Source organism: Ochotona princeps, chromosome 16, assembly GCF_030435755.1.
Source record: "Ochotona princeps isolate mOchPri1 chromosome 16, mOchPri1.hap1, whole genome shotgun sequence".
In the NCBI taxonomy this organism is placed as follows: domain Eukaryota; kingdom Metazoa; phylum Chordata; class Mammalia; order Lagomorpha; family Ochotonidae; genus Ochotona; species Ochotona princeps.
The window spans coordinates 52,011,173-52,029,256 of record NC_080847.1 but is presented as its reverse complement, the minus strand read 5'-3'; the positions used below and the strand labels follow the sequence as shown (position 1 = coordinate 52,029,256).

The 18,084-nt window shown below is 49.1% G+C and overlaps 2 protein-coding genes across 5 annotated transcripts in view; both read right to left on the bottom strand.

The window, feature by feature from the left end:
• Positions 1-1,384: 1,384 nt before the first annotated feature.
• On the bottom strand, positions 1,385-2,464 carry LOC131482159 (cell adhesion molecule 1-like). Its single transcript, XM_058673932.1, has one exon. It carries the CDS (start codon positions 2,447-2,449, stop codon positions 1,385-1,387), a length of 1,065 nt encoding a protein of 354 aa, XP_058529915.1. The 5' UTR covers positions 2,450-2,464.
• Positions 2,465-3,931: 1,467 nt separating this feature from the next.
• Positions 3,932-18,084, bottom strand: part of LOC131482294 (seminal plasma protein HSP-1-like) — a 35,312-nt gene continuing 21,159 nt past the window's right edge. The window contains exons 1-3 of one of the 4 annotated variants that reach the window (XM_058675151.1): positions 13,974-14,081; positions 12,331-12,462; positions 11,957-12,142 (exon numbers count right to left, since the gene is read on the bottom strand). In XM_058675151.1, coding sequence (XP_058531134.1) covers positions 12,003-12,142; positions 12,331-12,462; positions 13,974-14,052 — 351 coding nt within the window. In that variant the 5' untranslated portion in view covers positions 14,053-14,081 and the 3' untranslated portion in view covers positions 11,957-12,002. Of the gene's footprint in view, positions 4,075-4,252; positions 4,385-11,956; positions 12,143-12,330; positions 12,463-13,973; positions 14,082-18,084 lie in introns of those variants that run through there. The other 3 variants (XR_009246872.1, XM_058675150.1, XM_058675152.1) reach the window with 3 other exon arrangements.

Below are 18,084 nucleotides of genomic sequence, written 5' to 3'. Positions count from 1 at the left end.
CTGGATCAGAAGCAGAGGAGCCAGGACCCAAACAGGGACTCTGATACAGAATGGGCGCTGGTGTGGCAAGCTGCATAGCACCAGCCGTGGTATGTTTCCTCCTGTTTCTTCTGACCCTTTCTTTGGCATCACCTAAGTTAGGGCCAGCATGATGTTGCTCAACTCTGCCTTTCAACTGCCCACACCCAATGCGGTCACTGGTTCCAGTCATGGCTACTTCACTTCACATCAAGCTCCCTGCTTGTGGCCTCAGAAAGCAGTGGAAGATGGTCCAAAGCCTTGGGACTCTGCACTGACATGGGAAACCTTGAGGAAGCTCCTGTCTCCCTGCTTAAAATCAGATTAGTTTTGTCCATTGCAGCTACTTGGGGAGCGCACCAGTAGATGGAAGATCTCTCTCTCTCTCTCTCTCTCTCTAACTCTTACAAGTAAAAGTTTGGTTTTTTTTTTTTTTTTTGTAGTGGCACTTCAAATAGGCTTTATTTTCCTTGGATAATTTGTATAAAATGAAAGAGGAGCAGGGGTAGGGAGTGGAGTGAAACCTAAGAATTAGAGCCTTCAAAAGTAGAATATGTGCATTAATCAATGACCCCAATTTACTGTCTTCCTACATCACAAACATTATGTCAGCTTCATGATGACATTAAATCAAGTGAAGCCAAGCGTCAGTTCATTGGTGGGTTCTAGAAAACAAACGAAGGAAAGGTCCTAGTGCATCCTGCTTCCCCGTCTGAGGAAGGGAAATCCATCAATTGCACTGGAAAGTAGGGGGAAAAGGATGGTGGAGAAGGAACAAACATATTTTGAAACAGCTAAAAGCAAACACATGTTCAAGTCAAACAACACGGTTACTGTAGCTGGCAATGGCAAAACCGCGATCAGCAATGGAGTGTGCGAATACAGGCTGGCTACAGCTTTTGGTCTGTCACCGAGGCCTATCTGGGGAGCTGCTGACTCTATTTCTGTAAGACCATCTGCTATGCAACCTGAACAGAGGCTAGTACAAGCAAAGAATTAAGAGAGAATTCTTTAGAAATGACTCGGTGCTCTCCACAGGAGAGCGCTAAGACAGTCTCTAATTCTCTTTCATAATTGCATTATGACTTCATGCAGAAACCAGGCACCCTAGCTCGGAAGTGAGTGCATCTCTGTGAAGTGGGATATATTAGGGTATCTTCATCCAAAGCTTCGGGAAATGCGCAAGCCATCCCTGTGAATCAACTTGTGGGATAACTATTGTTTGATGACATTCTGAATGTCTAAGCACACGGTAAATTTCCTCTGTAAGTTATAAATGCTGTCGTTGGCTTGAAAAATGAGAGTGACCAATTACCTAACAAAGTTTTTTTTAAAATCTCAAATGATCAGATTCTTTAAAAAGTCATCATTGAGTTAGGCCTGTGATGATGGTAAGGATGGTGGTGGTGGTGGTGGTGGTGGTTGTGGGAGGAGGGATAGTTGTGGGGGGATCGTATACATACAGCATATAATCCGAATGAGCCTTCCCCACTGTGTTGGAGGCTTCACAGCGGTAGGTATCATTGTCTGTTTTGTTGAGGTTATTGATGAACAGGTTGGGTCCAGACAGTACGGCATGTTGAGGCATTTCATCATCAACTCTCACCCAGGTTACCATGACAGGCTGGGGCTTCCCGATGGCTTCACATGTTAGCTCAAGCGCGTCCCCTTCCCGGGTTAGGCCTTGTAGAGGATAAGTCATCTGAATATGCACTTGAGGCTTATACTGAACTTCTAGATATCGCTGGGTCTGCAAGTTTCCAGTGACTGAGGGGTGCTCCACCTGGCAGATCACCGGCACCCCATCGTCCTCCTTGTGCACCTTCAGCATCAGCTGGCTGGTCACGGTATACATGTCTGACCACTCTTCCACCTCTGATTTGCCTTTCAGCTCCTTGTTCCCTTTGAACCACCTGATAGTTGTGGCTGGTTTGCTGGCCATGGCAGTGCAGTTGACTTCAATCTCCTCACCTTCCACCGCAGTGTCCTTCTGGATATCAATCATCAGATTGCGTGGTGGCACCAGAACTGTGATGGTGGTGTAACTTTCCTGTGGGGGGTCGGTGTAGAGCTGGCAGAAGTATCTCCCTTCATCAGAAATTGAGACGTTTGTCAACGACACTTTGAGTTCACTGCTAGAAAAATTCAGCAACTGAAACCTGCTGTCCTTCAGAGGCCTGAAGTCCCTGAAATAAATGGTCTGCCTGTTGGGATTCAGTAGTTGAATCACGGAGTCGTCACTCTTATTGACTTGGCAGCTGATGGTTGCAACTTCTCCCTCAATCACCGTCACGTCTTTCGTAAACAAATTCTGTCCATTACCTGTGGGGACCAGTGCCGCGGCGCAGAGGAGCAACAGCAGAACCCGGAGCCGGAGCCCGGGAGGCGCCGCCGCACTCCGGGACCCGCTTGGCAGCACAGCACTCGCCATGTCGGGCACCTGCCTCAGACTCAAGTAAAAGTTTTTAAAAAGCAGTTGACTGAGGAGGATGAGCCCAATTTGGGGCACTAGGGAAAGATTGAAAAGGGACGTAAAGAAACTTTCCAAGGAAGATATGAAGCCTCACTATCTTGAACATGGCGGTGGCTTTGCAGGAGGTGCCCTGTCCTGTCCTGACACTTTAAACAGATCCTATTTATGCCACCACAAAGCTGCCATGGAAAAGAAATTCTAAGAGAAAAACACATGGAGGTCACCTGGGTCTGTGTGTTAGTGTCCGTGGTGGCAGTGTGTGTGGTCTCTCACAGGTCAGTGCCTTAGCCTGGTCCTGATGCTCTTCAGAACACAGGTGAGCTGACTGGCTGTGTCTCTTGTGTATGGATTTTGATCTATTTATGCCCAGCTCTGAGACTCTTCTGCATTCCTCCACCAGCCAGGAAGGTGCCTGCAGACACGTGCAGCCGGTGGGGGTTTATGTGTGTGTGTGGTTGTCCCCTCTCTCACCAGTGGAAATTCAATGCCAGGTTTAAGTATGTGGATGCTTTGGGAGATGACTTTCTTGTCAGGAGAGCTGAAAAGGCAAAGCTGTTTGCTGTTCCTTATGTGTAGCTCCCTTAATGTTCCAGAATTTTACATGTCCTGCTTACACCGAGTGTCAGCCACTCCCATCATGCTCATGGAGGCCAAAGATGACCCTGCTGCCTGCATGGTGACGGACAGTTCATGAGCGGGCACACTGACACAGCCCCACAACGGACACAGGTACTATGCAGACAAAAACAAGACCACCTGAGATGCAGGGAGAGATAAAGAGATAGGGAGAGCACACTTTATTGATCAGGCCGATGCACAGTGGGCACACAGAGGAGCTATCGTTAGAGGACAGCACCTCATGTTGGAGGCGCTGGATTTTTTGCATCGGATGCACATCAAACGACTGACCCCACCCATGGCCGTGGCAGGTGTGCCATGTAGGGATGCAACATAGTCCCTTGTCGGTGTTGGTGCCATCCACTGATGTTTCCTGGAAATCACCTGAAACACAACGTGTTATCGTCCTGCTCCAGGATTCTAACCCCAACTCCTGCTCTCACTTGTGGTCTAAACGCCGTGTGCCACTCTCCTTCCCATCTGACCTTCCTTCTCTTCACCTCAAATCCTTCCCCTGCCAACTGCTCTCACTTCCATTTTTATTTTGCATTTTTTGTTCCTTCTTATGTTCTAACTCCCTCTCTCCACCTTTGGCCTCTTTGGCACTGTCTCGCGCTCTCTGCCATTTCTTCTGTCACTTCTCTCCCCTTCTGACTCTCTTTCTCTCTCTTTCACAGACCCCCTTTCTGCCTCATCCCAGCTTCCACCTGCATCCTCTCTCCAGCACACATCTCCATGCCACCTTGCTCTGCCTCCCTCCAGTTCTTTCTACTCCCTTCTTAGCCCTTGTTGTCTCACCCTCATCTGGATGCTCTTACCTTAATTCTTGCAATACCTCCACACTTTATCTACGTCATAGTTTCGAGTCAGAGAGCACCACAATCTTTTGTAAAAACTCCCCTTTCGGGTGCAAGTACCAAAAATTTGGCCGTTGTAGACAAAAGGAAACATACATGGGGCGCGATCTGAGAAGTACAAGGAATGAGTGAGAACTGAGGGGGCAGAGATTTTTTGCAATAGTTTTCTCAAGATAAGGGAAATATACCTGGAACCCATAGGGGAAATAGTCATGAAGTTAACTCACGTTTCTCAACCTCCCACTGGGGACCTAGGTACCCCAAAGAGGATAAGCTGCCCACTCACCCTCTTCAGTACAGATCTTCCACGCTCCCGAGTATTCTTCAGTGACAGAACACCACTTGTACAGGTAATCACTCTGTATGCATTCATAATACTTTTTGTTTTCATATTTGAATGGGAAAGCACATTTTTCCCCTGAAAAAAATTCAAAGACATTGCTCTCCACAGGGCCACAGGTCAATTAGTAATCACAGCAAAGATTTGTTCATGTTGTTCCATCATGCTTGAGTAGTTTGCAGAGCCCAGGTCCTCTGTTAAGCCCCAAGGATGTCCAGGTCAGTGTGACATGGCTCCTGCCCTCAGGGGAACTGGAGAAAGTTTCTTCATTTTCTGTCAGGGGGAGGAAGTGTCCTGGGCGTTAGGGGCACATGACAGACCCTGAAGCAGATGGTTCTTAAATTGTGATGTCAGTGTCTTACTGGCTGCTGCTGCTGCTTCTACCACTACGATGGGCTGGATGGTGAAGTGAGAGCTTTGGCTTTAATGGGATTCATCACCTGAAGAGCAAATATATCTCAGATAACACCACAGAGGTTCCTTGTCCTTGGTCTGGACATTAGATATCATGCCATCGGGAAATCCAGCTGCCATCTTGCCCTATTCCCAAGGTATCAAGAACAGAATCCACCTACTCTGGCCTCATGTTGGAAAACAGCAGGGGTTTTTGTGGTGAATGCAATGTGTCCACACCATAGAATCCTCGAGACACATGAGTTTCCATAGCATCATCTTAGGGCTTCTGGACACAAATATCACCTCTCTGCATCTCGGGATGCCCTGTGCTATCTCAGTGCCTCCTTCCTAGTATCCTGTGGAAAAGGGGCTCCTTCTGCCTCTGAGGGCAGCACTAACTCAGGCACCGTGGCCCTGGCTTCAGATATCATCCCAGGACTCCCCAGGAGCCCTGGATTTTTGAGTACCTCCTTGGTCTTCACATTGGCAGAACCTCAGATGCACCTGCTTCCTACTTGCACTGACAGGGAGAGATTGCTCCTGCTTGGAGAATCTGCCTTCCATTTCCATTATTTCTCTGACACTGATTCACTGGATGTCTTATAAATATACTGCTACTTATAACTTCCCTAAAGAACTTTAAACAACACAACACAAAATAAAACACCCATGATCACAGGATCAGAAGGAGAGTTCACGTTGGCTGTAAGGACACTTGGTGAACAGGAGGCCAGAGCATAACCAGCCCTGGCCCTTTGTCAGTGCTGTCACACAGATACACAGGGGTGAGTCGGTGACATAGAGTAGACTATGACACCTCGCCAGGACAGGTGCATAAGACCATCCTCCCCACTAACTCACACAACCAAACATGCTCGCATTTGAAACTCCTGAAATAAATAAAATATAATTCACCCATTGCTAGTTGATGAGCACACACTGAGTCAGTGGCTTTGATACCTAGACTTGGAGCAGCAGTCATGAGAGCTGTTCAACATTAACACCATGATTTTGGAGCTCAGAGATACTGGGCCATCAAAATACAGAAATTATGAAGCTCTTCAATGCCAGATGGCAGGCCATCAGAAGAGATGTAGCTATCCTACTTGGTGTTGCTCTAAGAGCTCTCTGCTGAGTCTGGTGTGGGTCCCTCCCAGCCCACTCCAGACCCCTGGCCTCACCTGCACAGTGAAGCTGGAGAATGGCACAGGTACACACCCAGATCAGAGTGATGGCCCATCGTCGTGGGGACATGGTGGCTGCTCTTCGGGGATGACACTTCCGCTGGTGCTGCCTGCTTTTATGACCTACCCTCCCTCACACCATGGCCCTCCAGCAGGATAAGCATCAGCCTCCCATGGACAGTGCTGTGTGTTCCTAAAGCCCCGGAACATGAAGTCCAAGTTCAGCCCCTAGGTAGACTGCACAGCACATTGGCCAGCATCTGGATGTGCCTGAACCTCCACCTTTGCAGATGTAGATAAGAGGAGGTGAGCAAGGGAGGCAAAACTCTGTTTGTCTCCAGGTCCTGAACCAGGTAAAGAGGCCTGAGGGACAGAGGAGAAAGACCAGCTTCTATGCAGGAAGCCCAGGAGCATTCATTTTCTTTCCTGACTCCCACATTCCTCACAGGAGCCTTGGAAGAAACCCAGGATATACCTCGCTCTAGCATCCAGTTAAAGAAGACAGGGGTGTGAGCTTTAAATGCTCTGAATCAAAAACTTCATCTACAATCTTCGAACATAAAAATATCATGTAACAAGACTGTTTCAGTAAATTGAATCTCACTGGGGCTGCATTACATCACGTTAAGCCGCTGATTGTACTAGCATCATGTGTGGGCACCGTTTTCATCCTAGCTGCCCCATTTCCCATCCAGCTCTCTGTTAAAGCACTTGGGAAAGCAGTTGAGAATGGTCCAAGCACTTGCATTCCTGTACTCACCTGGGAGATCCAGAGGAGCTCCTGGCTCCTGGCTTTATCCTGGCTCAGCACTGCCCATTGCAGCCATTTGAAGAGTGAACCAGAGGAAGAGCTCTCTCTCTCCTACTCCATCTTTCAAATAAATTAATACAGACATTTTTAAAAAATGAATCACTTCCATTACATAATTAAAAATGTACCTATTATGTGTACACCTCACCCTCAGATGAGAACTGCCTCACAGGACACACTCTAAGGGACTCGAGGACCACCCGCCAGGCCCACAGCGGTGGCAGGTGCCCACACTGCCAGCTGTGCAGAGAGAGGCAGGAGCTGGAGCCAGGAATCAAACCCATGGTAACAATATGGAAAGCAGGGGACAGTGTGATGGCTCAACTGGCTGATCCTCTGCCTTGTAAGTGCTGGAATCCCATATGGGCGCTGGTTCATGTCCTGGCTGCTACGCTTCCCATCCAGCTCCCTACTTCTGCCCTAGGAAATCAGCGGGGGATGGCCTAAAGCCTCGGCACCCTGCACCCATGTAGGAGGTCTGGATGGAGTTTTAGGCTTCGATTTGGTTCTGCTCAGCTCTGGCCATTGTGGCCTTTTAGGGAGTGAATCAATGGATTGAATCTTTCTCTCTCTGTAAATCTGCTTTTCAAATAAAAAGGAAAGAAATCTTTAAAAACAAATGCCTGTGTTCTGCATCAGAGTCCCCTGCTGTACCATTCATTTCACCTTCTGCTGAGGCAAGTGGGCTGGGATGCCCATGTGGGATCTTGGCCCTCGTAGGCAGAGGATTGGCTGGCTGAGCCACTGTGCTGTCCAAGACATGGGCATCTTAATCAGCACCCACCCTGTGAAACAATTTTAAAATAACCCGCAAGGTCTTGGGATGCACAGATCTCTTATCTGCACCTTGATTAGTGTCAGGAATTAAAAAAAAAAAAAAGACAGATAGGCTTGTCTCTAAGAAAGAGGGAAAGAAGATGGCAGGAAGGAAAATTAAGGTAGTGTTGTGACAAAGATCAATTCCTGTGAAACCACTGGTGCTTAGTAGCTCTCTGATGGACAGCTTCCCACTTCCTTTGGCAACCACACCCAGATGAGAAATGCAGATGGCACAGCTTCTGAGCTCAGCCTTACCCCACACAAGCCTGTCCATCCTGAACCTGGGCGTGCTCATGGAAGAAACCACAGCCCGGGGACTCCCAGCGGCCAGTCATCTCTGCAATGACCATTGAAACTGGCACATGAAAGTAGAACCCAGTACTCTTTTTTTTAAAAAAAAAGAATTTTAATTTAATTTTTATTGGGAAGGTAGAATTATAGAGATAGAAGGAGAGACAGATCTTCCATCCACAGGTTCATTCCGCAAGTGGATGCCACAGCCAGAACTGTGACAATCTGGAGCCAGGACCCAGGAGCTTCTTCTGAGTCTCCCATGTGAATTCAGGGTCCCAAGGCTTTGGGTCATCCTCCACTGCTTTCCCAGGCCACAGCAGGGAACTGAATGGAAAATGGAGCAGATGGACCATGAACTCGCCCACATACAGGATTACATGTTGGTGCTTAATCTGTCACCCACTGCACTGCAACAGCATAATAATTTTGACAATGGAAGTAGAGCCAACAGGGACAAGAGTGTGTTGAAATAAGGGAATGTTCCAGATGGTAACACCAATCCACAGGACCAGTGAGGATAAGAGTCAAGAAGAGGGACAAAGGATGACTCAACAAGTGGACTTTTTTTTTAAGATTTATTTATTTTCATTACAAAGTCAGATATACAGAGGAGGAGAGACAGAGAGGGAGATCTTCTGTCCGGTGATTCACTCCCCAAGCGACTGCAACGGCCGGTGCTGCGCAGATCCGAAGCCAGGAACCAGGAACCTCTTCCAGGTCTCTCACGCTGGTGCAGGGTTCCAAGGCTTTGGGCCATCCTCGACTGCTTTCCCAGGCCACAAGCAGGGAGCTGGATGGGAAGTGGAGCTGCCGGGATTAGAACCGGCTTCCATGTGGGATCCCAGCGCATTCAAGGTGAGGACTTTAGCCACTAGGTCACGCCGCTGGGCCCAGACTTTTCTTTTTTTATAAAAAAGGTATTATTGAGTTAAAAAGTCATAGTGACAGAAAGAGGGAGAGACAGAGACCTTCCATCCCCTGGTTCACTCCCCAGATGGCCACAACAGTCAGATGTGGAGCAGAACAAAGCCAGTGGCTGGGCTCTCCATCCTGGTCTCCACATGGGTAGCAGGAACCCAAGTACGTGAGTCGTCAGCTGCTGCCTCCCAGGGGTGTTAGCAGGGAGCTGGGTCAGAAGCAGAGGAGCCAGGACCCAAACTGAGACCCTGTATGGAATCAGTGTCCATGTGGCAAACTGCACAGTGCCAGCCCTGATGTATTTCCCCTTGCTTCTTCTGACATTTTCATTTTTTTTTTTTTATCATGACACGATTGACCAGAGTGGGAAGGATTGAGGGTTAGGGAAAATTGGGTGAAATGATTGTTTCCAAATTCTCTATTTCTTCTTGTCTCTTGGGGAAGGGGTAAGATAAACGGGGAAGTTATACCAAGCCTCCCAAATTTCCCGGTACCCAGGAATGGGGAACCACCGCCCAAGAGCAATCCAGTGTCCCACTCTAGTGCATGTTCTGATCAAGTGCTTTGGATAGTTCTGAAATACTGTTGATTTCATTGATCCAAGGGTGAGCCAACCCTCCCAATGCCCACTGACTGGCATAGTTGATCTCAAGTCTCTGTTCACCCAGATTTTTGCTGTCGTTGTTTGCTGGGGTAGTTGTCCACTGTGCTCTGTTCTCTTTCCTGTGTGACGGTGCTACATGGGCGGCCTTATTCTTCATGTGCATCAGGGTCTGTGACTACTGCTCTGCCTTTTTCACTTGTGGCAGGTTGAAGGACAAGAGCCGGGCTACCTGGGCCCCGCCAGACTCCTCTGCCCTGGGTTCACTGAACCCAACACTCACCTCGCATGTGGGCCTCAGGTCCCATGCCATGCTGGATCCCTTGCCCTGAAAGGCTCATGAACACAGCACCCACCGCTCAGGCTGGCCAAGGGACCAAGACCAGGTGACCTGAGCCCAGCCAGAGCCGCTGCTCCTGGGGCTCACGATCCCGGTCCCCGCTGACCCCAGATTGGCATGGCTTGCTTCACCTTAGAATCCACTATCACGGTGTGCAACCTGGCACAGTTCAGCTCCTACTGGTGAATGCTAAAGCGTAGCCCAGTACAGCTAGAACGCTGTCCCAGCACCAGTATGAACTGGCTGGCATTGCGGTCTGATCTGGCCTTTCCTGCACCCTGTTACGATTCTCAGATCTGCCAGGGGATGTTATGAACTGCCCCAGTCTGACTGTCCCCAGACCTGGCCCACATGCATACCAGCTGGTACTGTAACCTGGCATGATCAGGGTTGCTCCTTGACTTGGTTCTTGCACTCACCTGCATGGGCTGCATCCCTACAAAGGAGTTTCCCAAGCTCTTTGTTGAGTCTCCTCCAAGTGGCAGATCTCATGCACAACAGTGGGTCCTTGGCCCAGGTTGACATCGTCCACCTCTTGTCTTGCACAACCAGGCCACACCTATTCTGGTTCTTACTGTTGGGTGTTGCAGCCCAGCCACACTTGGTCCATGCCCAGACACAGCTTTCCTGTGGTTCTGTGGAAGTCAAGACCTAGCCCAGCCTGTTCTACACCAAAGCTTGCTCTCATGAGTACCAGTGGGTGCTGGGAGAGCAGTGGAGGATGGTCAAAAACTCAGATCCTGGGATCTCAAACCCAGAGAATATGCTCCTGGCTCTCAGCTTCAAATCAGCTCAATTTTAGCCATTATAGAGAGTTGGGTAGTGCACCAATTACACCTTCAAGTATAATTAAAAAGTTAAAAAGCAGATGAGCGAGGAGGGTGAGCCCAGTGTTGGGCACTAGGGAAAGATTGAAAAGGGGCAAGTAAAAGCATTGAGGGAGCATATGAGAGCTCTTGATCTTGAACATGCCAGTGGCTTTTCAGGTGTTGTACTCCTGGCAGGCCACATACTATAAACAGATCCTATTGATGCCACCACAAAGCTGCCATGAAAAAGAAATTCTAGAGGAAAAAGCATTGATCTTCCCTGTGTCTGTACATTGTCAGTGTCCGTGGTGGCAGTGTGTGTGGTCTCTCACAGGTCAGTGCCTTAGCCTGGTCCTGATGCTCTTCAGAACACAGGTGTGCTGACTGGCTGTGTCTCTTGTGTATGGATTTTGATCTATTTATGCCCAGCTCTGAGACTCTTCTGCATTCCTCCACCAGCCAGGAAGGTGCCTGCAGACACGTGCAGCTGGGTCGGGGGTGCACATGAGGGTGTGGTTGTCCCCTCTCTCACCAGTGGAAATTCAATGCCAGGTTTAAGTATGTGGATGCTTTGGGAGATGACTTTCTCCTCAGGAGAGCTGAAAAGGCAAACCTGTTTGCTGTTCCTTATGTGTAGCTCCCTTAATGTTCCAGAATTTTACATGTCCTGCTTACACTGAGTGTCAGCTACTCCCGTCATGCTCATGGAGGCCAAAGATGACCCTGCTGCCTGCGTGGTGACGGACAGTTCATGAGCGGGCACACTGACACAGCCCCATGACAGACATAGGTTACCCTGTGGACACAAAACAAGATCACTGACTGCAGAGAGAGAGAGAGAGAGAGAGAGAGAGAATGCACTTTATTGACCAGCCTGAGGCACAGCAGGAACACGGAGGAGCTGAGGGAGAGGACCTCATCCCCACACTGGAGGTGCTGGATTACCCACACGGGGGGGCAGGTCAGACTGCCGACTTCAACCATGGCCGTGGCAGGTGTGCCATGTAGGGATGAAACATGGCCCAATGTCGGCATTGATGACTTCCACCTGTGTTCCCCGGAAGTTACCTGGAACACAACGTTTTGTCTCTCTTCTCCTTCCTGCCTCCCAGGCCTCTCATCACCAACCCTTCTCTCTCACTCGTGGTCTAATTCTGTGTGTCCTTCTCTTTCCTCTCTGACCTCCTTCTCTTGACTTCAGATCCTTCCCCTGCCAACTGCTCTCACTTCTGTTTTTACTCTGCATTCTCTGTTCCTTCTTGTGTTGTAACTCCGCTCTGTCTACCTTTGTTCATTTTGCTTTTGTGGCTTACTCTCTCTGCTGTTTCTTCTCTGTCACTTCTCTCACCTTTTGGCTCTGTTCCTCTTTCTTTCACTGATCTCCTTTCCACCTCATTCCAGCTTCCCCTGCACCCTCTCTCCAACACACATCTCCCTGCCACCTTGCTCTGCCTTCCTCCAGTTCTTTCTACTCCCTTCTCAGCCCTCATTGTCTCACCTCTTCTGCACTGTGTTTCCTCAAGTCTAGCAATATTTCCAAGCTTTATCCCGGTCATAGTTTCGTGTCAGAGAGCACCAAAGTTTCTTATGAAAACTGCCCTTGCTTGTGCACTTATGGAAAACTTGGCCGTCGTAGATGAAGGGAAACACACATGAGCCGCGATCTGAAAAGCCAAAGAAATGAGTGAGAAAACTAAGGCAGCAGATATTTTTTCAATAGTTTCCTCAAAATAAGGGGTATAAACGTGGAACCCATAAGAAACAAGGTACCAAGCCTTCTGAGGTTTCTCATGTAGGGTCCTCCTCCCACCTAGGGAGCTAGGTGCCCTAAGAGGAAAACTTGTCCACTCACCCTCATTCGTACAGTACTTCCACGCTCCCGAGTATTCGTCAGTGAGAGAACACCACTTGTACAGAGAGTTTTGCGTTGTGCAATCAAAATACTGCTTGCCTCTATATTTGAATGGGAAAACACATTTGTCCTCTGAAAAAAAAAGTTGAAGACATTACTCTCTACAGGGGCACAGGGTCTCAACTGCAGCCAAAGCAAAAATTCTATTCGAGTAGTTCCATCATGTTCGAGCAGTTTGAGGGGCACAGAGCCGTCTGCTAAGCCCCAAGGATGTCCAGGTCTGTGTGAAATGACTCCTGCCCTCAGGGGAACTGGGGAAAGTTCCTTCACTTCCAGTGAGGGGGAGGAGGTGTGCTGGGCATTAGGGGCACGTGACAGACCCTGAAGCAGCTGGTTCTTAAATTGTGATGTCAGTGTCTTACTGGTTTCTGCTGCTGCTTCTACCGCTAAGGTGGGTGGGTGGGGAGGTGAGAGCACTGGCTTTGCCAGATCATCACCTGAATACCAAACACTCAGACCACACCCCTGAGGTTCCTTATTCTTGGCCTGGACATTAGGCTTCAAGCCATATGGAAACCAAGCTGAAATCTTACTATAGTCCCAAAACCATCAAACACAGCTTCCACCTGCGTTGGTATGAGAAGATGACAACTGCATGGGCTTGTGCAGCAGAACCATTATGGTAGAGCATCTTCAACCTGCACAAATTCCTTCAGCTTCCACATTAGGTTTTCTGAACACAAATGTCACCTCTCTGCACCTCAGGATGCCCCATCCTATCCCAGTGCCACCTTGCTACTATCCTGTGCAGACGGGGCCCCTTCAGCCTCTGAGGGCAGCACCAGCTCAGGCTCCAAGTGTCTTGGAATAAGATAAGAGCCATGGGGATTCCAGGGTGCTGGGCCTCTAGGAGGCCTCAGCTCTGTGGGTGCCTCCTTGGACTTCACCTCAGCTAGATCTGAGTGCACACCTGCCTCATATATGAATTGATAGGGAGAGATTAGCTCCTGCTTGCAAAATCTGTCATGTTATTTCTGACACTGATTTACTGGATTTCTTAGACATATACTGCTTTTGATAAATTCCCTGCAGAACTCCAAACAACACAACACAAAACAAAACAACCCAGGATCACAGGGTCAGAGGCAGACTCCATGCTGACTGTGAGTAAGGACACTTGGTAAGCTGGAGGACCCCAGCCCATAACCAGCCCTGGCCCTTCCTCAGTGCTGTCACACAGACACACAAGGATGAACCAGGATACCACGGCTAACTATGGCACCCCTCCAGGGCAAGTACATAAGACCATCCTTCCCAGTAACTCACACAACCAAACATGCTCGCATTTGAAACTCCTGAAATGAACAATGTAATTCACTCCATTGCTTGGTTAATGAACACGCACTGAGTCAGTGGCTTTGATACCTAGATCTGGGACAGCAGTCATGAGAGCTGTTCAACATTAACACCATGATTTTGGAGCTCAGAGATATTGGGCCATCAAAATACAAAAACTATGAAGCTCTTCAACGCCTGCGGCAGACACAGGGAAGAGACTCCTATCCTACTCGGTGTTGCTCTAAGAGCTCTCCGCTGGGTCTAGTGCAGGTCCTTCCCAGCCCACTCCAGACCCCTGGCCTCACCTGCAGTCACACAGTGCAGCTGGAGAATGACACAGGTACACACCCAGATCAGAGTGACAGCCCATCGTCGTGGGGACATGGTGGCTGCTCTTCGGGGATGACACTTCAGCTGGTGCTGCCTGCTTTTATGACCTACCCTCCCTCACACCATGTCCCTCCAGCAGGATAAACATCAGCCTCCCATGGACAGTGCTGTGTGTTCCTAAAGCCCCGGAACATGAAGTCCAAGTTCAGCCCCTAGGTAGACTGCACAGCACATTGGCCAGCATCTGGATGTGCCTGAACCTCCACCTTTGCAGATGTAGATAAGAGGAGGTGAGCAAGGGAGGCAAAACTCTGTTTGTCTCCAGGTCCTGAACCAGGTAAAGAGGCCTGAGGGACAGAGGAGAAAGACCAGCTTCTATGCAGGAAGCCCAGGAGCATTCGTTTTCTTTCCTGACTCCCACATTCCTCACAGGTGTCTCTGAGCAAACCCAGCAAACAGCTGCACAAGTGCCCCATTGTAGAACACAGGGGTGTGTATTTTAAATGCTCTAAATAAAAAACTTCATACATAATATTAAAACTACAAATTATAGCCTTCAGAAATAAAGATAAGAGAAATATATTCCCAGGTAAGAATGAGGACATTTGATGAATGGTGGTCCATATGATTGGAAAGATCTTAGGGACGATCGCGTGGATTAGCTCTTGAAATTGTGTTCGGGGGGGGGGGGGTCTTAGTAACGTCTCCTGCTCTGCCTGAGGCTTCTACTTCCTGCTTTTGCAGACCTTGGGAGGCAGTAGTGATGGTTAAGCACATGGGTTCCTGACACTGCAGAGAGGACCTGGGTTGCATTCCTGGCTCATGGCTTTGGCAGAGTATGTGGGGAGTGAATCAGCCTAAGAGGGAACTGTCTCTTTGTCTCTCTAAAAGTTAAAAACTAAGAAAACTAGAGTACTCCTGGTGGACAGCAGATGATCTCTGTGAGCGTTCCAATCCCTTTGAACAACGAAGGGCAGAGGTGCAGGGAGTTATGCCCTTCACAGTCAGCATGGTTGTGGATTTCTCCTTCTAGCTTGACAGCAAGTATATGCAAGAGTGTGCATATGTTCAGCATTTTGTGAGGGGCAGAGAATTTCTGAGGCCTCAGCCTTGATGGGGTGTGGGTCATGCTGAGCTAGGCTTGTCTATCACATCTACTGGTTTGCATGAAAGCCAGGATAGCAGGGTTAGGCTGCAGCATGCCCCAGTGTGTGTTGGGCCAGGGGTTGGGGACATGTCAGGTCAGGCTGAAGCGTCTAATGGCAAAAGTCAAGCTGGAAGATGGGTTATACTAGGCTGGGTCAGATCAACTGCTGTCATAAGATCTGTGTCTGGGAGTGAGTTCTGTCGTGGATCTAAGGGGATACCTGGGCTGGGCTGTGATTCCCACTAGTGAGTGTGAGAGCTGGAATGCAAGTGGCTAACTCTGTTGGATATGGCTACAGGATCTCTTGGCCTAGGTGTGGACTGGGTCAAGGGTGTGCCATAGTGTGCTATGCTCCAAAACCTACTCACAAGAGCCAGGGTAAGTGTAGGACAAACTGGGCTAGGTCTCTGCACTCACTGATCCATGCAAGAACTTTGTTCAGGTGTGGACCAGGTATATTTGGGATGTTGCACCCAATAGGAAGAGCCTACAGGGGTGTGGGTTAGTTATCAAGGCTGCTGTTCCTGCAAGGACATGAAGTAGGCTAAGTCAGGTTGAGCCAAGGACCCACCAGTGTGTGTGAGATCTGCCACTGGGAGGTGACCTGAAGGAGGAGCTTGGGGAACTCCTCAGTCAGGACACAAGTGAGTGCAAATGTCAATGCTGGGAGCAGCACAGAGCAAGCCAGGTTGCTGTACCTGCAAGTATATATGTGGCTCAGGTTTGTGGTCAGGCCATGCTGTGCCAGTTCATAGTACCCAGTGGCAGATGTGAGAACCAGGATGGGGTATGGGCCAGGCCAGGTCAAGCCACAATGCCAGGCAGTTCACATTATGGCCGGGACTGGGGCCTTGCTAGGCTGGGCTAGGCTTAAACACCCACCAGTATGAGCCGGAACCGGGATTGGCTGGCCTGAACCAGGCTGCAGTTCCTACTGGTGGATGTCAAGGTAAGGCAAACCATGCCAATCATGGCCACAGCTCCCAGCAGCACACGTAACACCTTGGATCGGGGTGAGCTCAGTAGGGGAGCTGTGGTGGCTCCCCTGCAGGGCCGTGAACTCCTGCTTGGAAGAGTGAGAACTGGGATTCAGTGCAGTCCTGGCTGGACATGGCTCCAAAATCCGTTGGCCTGCATGTGATCTGGGTTAGAGGGAGAGCCAGGCTGGGCCAAGCAAGCATATTCACTGGTGTATGCATAAGTTAGAGTATGTACGGGATGGATGGGTTTTGCAACAGCATGAGCTGGCAAGTGTTGGGACTGGGGCAACTGCTGTCATGCTAGGCTATGGAAGTACATGGAAAATACAAGATCTGGGGCTGGAAGCGGGCCTAGTAGGAGAATTGTGGGCACCAGTCTGTTGGACTGCAGCTCACTCTGCTGAGTATGATAGCCAAGACTGGGTTACTGGCCTGGTTGGACAATCGGTGGCAACCATCGGCATGAGTGTGGGCTGCATATTGGGGTCAGTTGTGTTGAGCTAGTCTCCAGTGCTTATTGATGTGTATGAGAGCTGAATGGGATGTTGGGCAAACTAGACCAGTTGCTGAACATATTAGTATGCACAGGAACCAGGGCTTGGAAACAGCCGAGGGGGGATTATTAGGGATGCTCTGACTATACTGTAACTCCTGCTCATGTTAGTGTGTGGTGAGCAGGTTTGGGCTGGGCTTTAGCATCTTTTTTTTTTTTTTTTTTTGCATTTGAGATGGGGCTAAAGACTGAAATGACCAGGTGACTGCAGCTACCATAGTGTGCTTAGGCTAACGTAGGTGATGGAGTGAGCCAGTCACCACATGGGCTTGCACACACAGTAGTCAGGTCTGGGATCACCTCTGGAGAGGTTTCTTTAGGTACCAACTACTGGATCACTGGACACAGTGAAATCACTGCATCTGTGATCTGCCCATGGAGTGCATGTGTCAGAACTGGCTGCTGAGGCTGCTGCGGTGGACGACATGCCCAGATACTCATGGGAGGCATGACAACCAGTACAATTGAGCTCTGCAGAGGACATCCAGTGGCAAAGAGGGCAGAACAAATTGGACAGCTCCCGCAATAAGTATGTGGGTGAATCGAGACTCTAAGGTGGACTATTTCAGCCAATGGACATGGAAGGAGTTCCTTTTCCTTGGCACAATAAAACCCACCACTCCTCAGAACTATCTAAACCACTGCAGCAGTATCCTTGGAACATACTCCACAGTGGGGACCCCGAGATGACATCAGGTGGGCTCTGTCTCACCCCTGGACACTGAGGCTTTTGGGTTGCTGGCAGCGGCCGTCTCCCCTTCTCTCCTCATTTTCCCCAGATACAGGAAGAAAAAAAGGAGATCGGAAGCATTTGTCTCATCTACTTCCCCCCAATTCCTGATCCTGACCATTCTAATTGGTGATCCGCATGGTCATACATACCTCTCAACGGCTGAAACATCATAAAAAATAAATCCATTTATTATTGTTCTTATTTTTTGTTTCCCTGTGAACATATGTTTCAAAATAGCTTATTGTACTTTTTAAAAAAATTTAGATGATGTTAACATGGTTGATCAGAGTGGGATGGCTCAAGAGTTAGGGAAAAGTGGGTGTGACCATTGTTTCCAAATTTTCTGTTTCTTCTTCCTGCTTTGGGGTTGGGTGGGAGGCATAATAGGAGAAGTCATACCAAGCCTCCCTGCTGCTCTAGTACCCAGGGTTGGAGAAGGACCACTCGATATCAAGCCAGGATCCCAAAGTGGTGCATACTTTGAGTGTTCTCTCTAGGTAGTTTAGATAGTTCTGAAATGTCGTTGATCTTGCCAATCCAAGGATAAGAGAACCCTTTCAATGTCATTTGGCTGAGATGGTGGACCTCAGAGTCTCCATTTTCCCAGATATTTGCTGTCATCGTTTGACTTGGGTAGCTACCCAGTATGTTGTGTCTCCCTTCCTCTGGGATG